Source organism: Alexandromys fortis, unplaced genomic scaffold, assembly GCF_014885135.2.
Source record: "Alexandromys fortis isolate MF-2015 unplaced genomic scaffold, M_Fortis_MF-2015_v1.1 scaffold_1, whole genome shotgun sequence".
Taxonomy (NCBI): Eukaryota; Metazoa; Chordata; class Mammalia; order Rodentia; family Cricetidae; genus Alexandromys; species Alexandromys fortis.
Window position 1 is genome coordinate 31,697,180 of NW_026067927.1, and position 7,694 is coordinate 31,704,873.

The 7,694-nt window shown below is 43.8% G+C and overlaps 1 protein-coding gene and 1 non-coding gene across 3 annotated transcripts; both read left to right on the forward strand.

Annotated features, from left to right (window-relative positions):
• Nucleotides 1-1,099: 1,099 nt before the first annotated feature.
• On the forward strand, nt 1,100-6,703 carry Cks2 (CDC28 protein kinase regulatory subunit 2). Of its 2 annotated transcripts, none has more exons than XM_050143710.1 (3): nt 1,100-1,269; nt 5,005-5,132; nt 6,374-6,703. In XM_050143710.1, exons 1-3 carry the CDS (start codon nt 1,211-1,213, stop codon nt 6,424-6,426), a joined length of 240 nt encoding a protein of 79 aa, XP_049999667.1. In that variant the 5' UTR covers nt 1,100-1,210; the 3' UTR covers nt 6,427-6,703. The 2 variants fall into 2 exon arrangements, with proteins under 2 accessions (XP_049999667.1, XP_049999666.1); XM_050143709.1 differs by lacking the exon at nt 1,100-1,269 and adding an exon at nt 1,326-1,937.
• Nucleotides 3,796-3,932, forward strand: LOC126503090 (small nucleolar RNA SNORA2/SNORA34 family). Its single transcript, XR_007592157.1, has one exon. It is a non-coding gene; the product is annotated as a small nucleolar RNA SNORA2/SNORA34 family (small nucleolar RNA).
• Nucleotides 6,704-7,694: the final 991 nt, after the last annotated feature.

Here is a 7,694-nt window from a genome sequence, read left to right on the forward strand (position 1 = left end):
TCCTCCTGCCTCAATCTCCGGAGTGTTGGGACTAAAGGCGTGCGCCACCACCTGGCCCAACAGTAACTTCTAAGTAGTGTAAGAAGTCAGAAGCCCTTGTGTTTTTAAGTGGGGGCCAAGTGAAGTAAGGAAAACTGAGTTACAACGGCTGTGAAGGCACCTGAACATCGTTCAACACCGTAATCAATTTGCAATCACAAGGCTACTTATGCTAGATTGACTTCCGGGTTTTTTTTTTTTTTTTTTTTTTTTTGACAGGGTTGCACTTTGTAGCCCTAGAACCGGTTAAAGACGTAGGGTTGTGGGTTGGCCTTGGAGATAGCAGGGATTAAAGGATTGGACCACCACGCCCAGCTGCCAAGGACAGGATTGTTCACCCGCAGCCCCCGCAGGGTGCTGCAACAATTCGCATAAAACTGAACAGAAAAATCGACACGTGCTCGTTGCAGAAAATGGTTTATTCGTTAACCTGTTTCGTCAAATAAATCTCTCCGTACACCTTGGCTCGTTTTCTCCCGGTTACTTTCTTTTACACGAGCACATCTTTTCAAACTGGGACTAGCTAGCACCGGCCAGTAATTAGCGTCGTTAAGAGCGGCGGAGGGCGCCTTGCGCCCAGAACCCTCTACACCTGGGCTCTCCCTGCTTGGGGCAGCGGCCGAGGCGGGGGCGAGCGTGCCCGTTCACTTCCGCGCGCGAGGCAGGGCGAGCAGGGTGGCCTCTTCGGCGACACCTCCCTCCCGGCCCGGCGACCCCAGGAGCCGCAGTCCCCGGCTGCCGCGCGGGTGGTGCTCCTGCCCCGTCTCGATCCCCCAAACCCGCGGAGCCTCACCGCCTACCCCACGTCTCCCGCCCAACGGCCTGGTCTAAACCACTGCGCACGCGCCGTGCGGGCCCTAACGACTCGGCTCCGCCCTTCTTTCGTACCTCTAGAGCTCGCCCGGGCTCGTCACCACAGCGCCGTGAAATCCTTACTCCCGCCCCCGTAAGCCCCGAGACGGTCTCTGATTGGCTGCGTGTCCTCGCGGCCTGCGTGGAGCGTGATTGGTCGGTGACTCCGTCCAATCGGCGGCGGGCTGTCGGATTCAAATCTAGAGCGTTGGGCCTGCGGTCGTTGGCCTCATTCGAGTCGTTGCGCCGGCTGTAGGCGGACGTGGAGTTCCTTGCGCCCCGTTTCCTGCTCCCTTTCTCCTCTCCGCGCGCCGGCAGGATGGCCCACAAGCAGATCTACTATTCTGACAAGTACTTCGACGAGCACTACGAGTACCGGTGAGCAGCGCCTGCGGAGGAGGGCCGGCCGGGAGGTCAGACCCGGTGGTCGGGACTTGGGCTCCCGTAGAGGCCTCCGTCCGTCCGGGCAAGCCGCGCTTTGTGTCGCGTTCTTCGGGGTTCGCAGGAGCTGGGCAGTCGGATGTCTCGGCAGCGCCTCAACCGGGAGCTGACGACCGCACACGGCGCCCTCCTGGCCGGGCCCGGAGGGGAAGCCCCGGGAGGTGCCCCGCTGGGAATTTGTTAGGGTCTGTTGGGGTGACGCTCGGGGCGTTATCAAAGAGCTTCAGGGTGAAGTTGAAAACTCGAGGTTGCCCTGGGAAGGTGTTGGGGTTTTTTTTTCCTCCCTTCAATTATGCTCAACTGTTAGTGTACTTTAGCCTGGTTCGGGACTTTTGAGGGAGTTTGGGGTTTGAATCCTGAGGTGCTCTAGGAAGTAGTGCCTGCGTTAGTGCTGTAAGCAAATGGGTTATGGAAAGCAGGATGGCTACGGTTAGCGTTATTGTGTTCCTGCCCTGGGGTGTGGTTTCCAAGGCCTTTCCGCCGCCGGCTCCGGGGTTGGGACTGGAGCGTTGCATTCTGGGACACGGTCTAGCTATCCAAGATGGAAAAGCCTGCGTCGCCCCTGGCCAAACAGTGACCCTGTTTTCTGTTTGCTGCCCTTTTCGGTTAGTCTCCTGCATGCTGTTTGAGGAATAAGACACCTTTTTAGAGAGTGGATCCCGCCCCCCCTCCCAATTCTCCTCACGCCTGTAGTGTAGAAATCTTGACAGCCGGAAATCTTTCTCTAGTCTGTTTTACAATTTAGTAATGCTTGAACTTGAATGTTTTTAACTAGGAAACCTTGTGGGGTTTTCTTTAACTATAAAATAAAATTAATATAATTTGGCATAATGTTCGGTGGTTATAGTAACACCGAATCCAGCTTGGGGATATCCAACAATCGGCAGAAAATGATTGTACTGTCTTTCTAGTAATTTGCAAATAATTCCAAGTGTTTAGCATAAATATTTATGAACTTGTGTACATTTCTTTAGGGCATATTGCCAGAGCGAGATAGTTTTTAAACTTAGGCAATCAGTTGTCTGTTGTGTTTGGAAGCAACTGCAGGCTTGTCTGAAGTAATTTGTTACCGCATAAATGAGCTAGTCTGCTAGCCACTGCTGTATTAGAAATGGGATCGAGAGCTCAGAAACGGGTTCTCATTAAGGGGCTTTTCAAGCTTGCCAATCTGCCTCACCCTTCCCAGTAGCTGGATTGTGGGTGTGTCGCCACACCTGGGCTGAGCTTAGTTCCCCACTCTTACAGAGCAGGGGGGATTAGAGGTGTGAGTCTAGGGAGCTGGTGTAGAGGACTGTCGAGTAGAAACTTGTTTTTGTCATGGATGATTACTAAGAGCAAACAGGCTGCACCTCCTTCCCTAATATCTGGGAGCTATTCTCCTCCCCCCCAGGATGGTGTCTAAAGCCCCAGTTGTCCTGTGTAGACAGATCTGGCTACATGTGCCTCCCAAGTCCTAAGAGTAAAGGTGTATACCACCATGCCCAGCATAGGAGTCTGTCTTTACAGAAAGAAAATTGAGGATTTCTCTGGGTACTCCTTATAAAGTGGTAGTATGTGACACCTTTTGTATTCAAACTAAAAACTGGGTTTTGGAAGTAGTTTGCCCTACATGTGGTCATCATGTGGGTTTGTTTGACACTACAAAAATTTACGTTACGCCAGGTGGTAGCACACGCCTTTAATCCCAGCATTCCAGAGGCAGGTGGATCTGTATTCAAGGTTAGCCTGGTCTACAGAGTTCCAGGACAGCCTCCAAAGCTACATAGAGCTCTCTTCAAAAACAAAAAAAAAAAAGGGAAAAATTTACATTACAGTGACCCCTGGTGAAGTGCATGACATAGAAGTTGTGAAGTACATTACTGTAGAGCTTGTGAAACAAAATTGACAAGCATCACATTGGTCTTTTGAAACTACCAATGGAAATATAAGGTCAAGTAGTATTGTAAAGTTTTAAAAATAGCTACAAGGTGCTTGCTTCTACTATGACCTATAGCATCTAATAACAACAAATATTAAGCAGTATTTCAAGAGTGAGTGGTAACTGGTATGACTTAAGAATATTTACAAAGTTGCCTGGAAATGTTTGGGGGAGTGTGCAGAAGCATAATTTTGTAATCATTTATGTCAAAGTGGTTTTCGGGATTATTTGCATTCAAATAATAAGCCACAGCCTAAAATCTATGTTGTGGACAATTTGGTGCTTAGAAAGGGTTATGAATTGTGTTGTCTCGTGTCCAAGAATACAGAACTGAATTTGCACTTCTTGCATCTCCGTCATCTCACAGACTTAACATTGGTCAAAGAATTGCTAATTGCTAACTTTGTATAAATTTACTATACCAAAGGGTAAAATGAGGCTAACACTTAGGGTTTTAGAAAGAGATGCTTTGTGACAATTAAATGCTCTATTCAGGCAAAGGTACAGATTTGTTTGTACATGTATTTGTTAAAGTTGTATTTGTTTTGGCCCTGAATCAAGGCCATCAGTTTGCTGGGACTGGTGGTTTCAAGCAGGAGCCTAAAGAAATGTCTTTCTATGGTCTGTTGGCCATTTCAGAAATTTGGAAATCTAATGGTCAATTCATTAGAAAGAAACAAACTGGCTAGATGTTGTATGCCAGTTCTGTAATTGGGAGTACTTGGAAGCCTAAGGAAAACAATGGGGGGGGGTTGGAGGCCAACCTGCTCAATAGTAGAATGCAAACCCACCCCCCACCCCCATGAAATAGCTGGTAATTCATGTGGTGACTGATAAGTCTTAATCATTCCAAGTATAATACTTTTACATTACTTATTAAGATTTAACTTATTGTTCATTAAATTATATGTTAAATCTAGTAACAAGAAAAAATTGTGGGTTTTCCACATAAGGAAAAATTGCTATGTGTTCATAATGGTTTGGTATTAAAGACTTACGTGCCTACCAAATGTTCTGGAAATGCTTCAGTAATTTACTGGGAAACTAAAGGTCTATATGAAGTTCCACGGTCATGAATATTTGCAGTTAGAATTTTTGCTTTTAATTCTGAAGCATAAAACAAACTATGAAATATATACAAGAATTTGTATCTACTACAGATCTAGTATTGAGAAACACATTCACTAAATCTTAGTTTGTACATTCTTCTCTCTCTATTAAAAGTTTAGTAATCCCAGGTTGAGGTGGCAAATAATCCAGGTCCTAGGCTCCTTCCTCACTCATTCCTGTGCAACTCACTTTTATAATTGCCTCTGTCTTTACCATCAGTCTATATCAAACAGGAGAGTGGGTATATTCTTTACATTGGTATGATCTTTCTCTTTGAGTATACTTTTCAGTACTTGAATATTGTCTGCCTATATTTTTTAGACCAAGAATTGTTTCATGACCAAAAGAAGCTGTAGGAGAGAGTGAATCTATTCCTGGAAGATGACTCAATAGCAAATCCGCTGTTAGCCCTAAAGAATAAAATGCCTTTCATTTATTACTTACTATTAGCCTTACTATAATCCCTCAAAAGCCAGAAGTACGGATTGTAGAGAATACCAGAGATTGATAGCAAAGATCTAGAGTTGCTTTAGAGAAATGAGTTTGTTTTGAGAACAAACGCTAAATTTTAAGTATCTCAAAAGGTATAAAGTAATAATGGAAGGAAACATGGCACTAATCTTTGGCTGAATTGTTTTTAACAGGCATGTCATGTTACCTAGAGAACTCTCCAAACAAGTACCAAAAACTCACCTGATGTCTGAAGAGGAGTGGAGGAGACTTGGTGTCCAACAGAGTCTTGGTTGGGTGCATTACATGATCCATGAGCCAGGTAAGCTTTGCTCTAAAGTACCAGCTAAAGACAACTAGTTGTCGAGGGTCACCTTTAAAAACTCAAACATTCTCCGTTAGCCAAAAGTAACTGAGAAGCACAACTATTTTTATGAATGACTGCTTCCTTATTCCCTGGTTAATGCTGTTTTATCTACCTGTAAAAGTGACTTATTCAGCATAAAGCAAGTGTTTAACTTCTGCGCACATACAGAAATTGATGCAATTACATGGGATTTGTAGCCCTTTTATGGAAATTATCTACAATATTAAATTTAAATAAGATAGGCATATAAACACATTCTCCCTGTATCGTACATAAAAGGATCTTATTCCAGTATATGGTATTAACTACAAGTTTTCTAGGCATTAAGTAGTAAACTAGACTGAAGCTTTGTGGTGTCAAGTTCTAGTTTGGAAATATCAATTAAGAACTAATGCTGGGAACAAGATTTGAAGACATTACTAAAACCAATAAAACTAAAGCTATCTTATGTCGTAAAGAAGAATAGTTTTGTTAAACTCTTGAGTCCGTGTTAAGACTCTCTAAGGATTATGGCACGTTTAAATATATATGAATTCTCCATTGCAAAAGCAGTAGAAGAACTTAACTATAGATTCCTGACCTTCCTCATACTGAAATGGGAAGTGTATGGGCTCTCCTGGTTTAATTATCTTTAGAGATTACAGTTTCCTACATAAATTTAAGCTTGGACTGGAACTCTCCAGCCTTTCTAAGCTAAATGCAGGGATTGTGGGTATATACCACCACACCTTGATTTTGTTGTTTTTGGGTTTTTGTTTTATTTTTCAAGATAGGGTCTCTCTGTAGTTTTGGGGCCTGACCTGGAACTAACTAGCTCTTGTAGACCAGGCCAGCCTCTCTGCCTCCCAAGTGCTGGGATTAAGGGCTTGCACTACCACTGTAGCCTGACCACACTTGCTTTCTGGTGGTTTGTTTTGTGTGATGAGATTAGATCTTTGTACTTGAATTACATTAGCAGGAGATCCAGTAGTCAGTTTGAATGAGATGTCCTTTTCCCACAGAGATAACATTTCTCTTTTCGCTGGAAATGCCATTTTACAGGTAGAAACCATTTTCCCCGGAGTGGGCTAAAGATTAAAATAGTGGAGCAATGCTAGTATAAGATAGTTTGTCTGTGTTTATTAATAATATAATTCATCTTAAATAGTGACTGGTTGTTGGCTTGCAACTTAATGATAAATATTTCCTTTCCACAGAACCGCATATTCTTCTCTTTAGACGACCTCTTCCAAAAGAACAACAAAAATGAAGTACAGCTGGGATCACCTAATCTTTTTGAAATTAAATGTATATGTGTATATAAGGGTAGTATTCAGTGAATACTTGAAAATGTACAAATCTCTCATCCATACCTGCGCATGAGCTGTATTCTTCACAGCAACAGAGCTCAGTTAAATGCAACTGCAAGTAGGTTATTTTAAGTTGTTAAAGATAAATTTTCTTGTAGTTTTTTTCTTAATATAAGTAGCGCCTGTTTTACTTTATCTGTTACTTTGTTAAATAAAGTTTGTATGTTGCATTTACCACTTGTTGGAAATTAATTTGACTTGACTTTTCAATGATTTTACCCCAGGAAGAAATAAACTTACTTAAAAGAAATATTAAGCTCCAAATGATGGGATTACTGGCGATATTTAATCTAGCGTCAAAGTAAATTTTCAGCTTTATTGGTATTCTATTTTTCCCAGACAATTGTCTGTTTTCTTCAAGTGAACAGAAAACCCCTACTTGATACTATAATACTACTTTGTTGTGTCCACAATGACTACAAAACAATAGTGGTTTCAGAGAAAACTTGGTTTTCCGAGACAGGGTTTCTCTGTAGCTTTGGAGCCTGTCCTGGAACTACTAGTAGACCAGGCTGGCCTTGAACCGAGATCACTGGGATTAAAGGCGTGCACCACCACTGCCTGTCAGAGAAAACTTAAGAAGCACTGAAACACCATACATATGTATGTGTTTGGGTTGTCTTTATGTCAGGCAAGAAACTAAGTACAGACACATTAGTGTGTTGCCATGAGAAATGTATAAATGAATGACCAGTAACATTAAGACTGGTTATATTAACAAGGGTGAATTCACATTCACTGAGCCACACAGCCTTTGCTGTGTGCTGTACGGTAACCCTGTGGGACAACAGCTCTGGCTATCTTGGAACTCGCTTCTTAGACCATGTTGGCTTCAAACAGCCTGCCTCTGCCTCCCAGGGCTGGGATTAAAGGCGTGCTCCACCACCACACTTTGACACCCTATCTTGCCCTATAAAGTCCACACTGTCAATGTTCCTGGCCTCCCTCCATGAGCCTGAATCACCGCGGTGAGGGTCTAGCTAGAGCATTCAGAGAGCCAGGCCAACAGCCCACATAAGCAGAGCTCAGCCGCACCTTAGAGGCTGCCAGAAACCACCTCCAAAAGCAGGGGCCCTGGGTCTGTTCCCACGTGCTGCCCGCACATCCGGACGCCAAGCACTTCCGCCATAAAAAGGCTTCCGTCGCCTTTCGGTGACGTACATCCTGT

What these genes read in the sequence shown, in the direction of transcription:
- Cks2 (XM_050143709.1), top strand. Translation starts at nt 1,741, where the DNA reads ATGGAAAGCAGGATGGCTACGGTTAGCGTTATTGTGTTCCTGCCCTGG. An exon ending in TCTGTTTGCTGCCCTTTTCG is followed by an intron (nt 1,938 to 5,004) that starts GTTAGTCTCCTG and finishes TGTTTTTAACAG; the next exon opens with GCATGTCATGTTACCTAGAG. An exon ending in TTACATGATCCATGAGCCAG is followed by an intron (nt 5,133 to 6,373) that starts GTAAGCTTTGCT and finishes TCCTTTCCACAG; the next exon opens with AACCGCATATTCTTCTCTTT.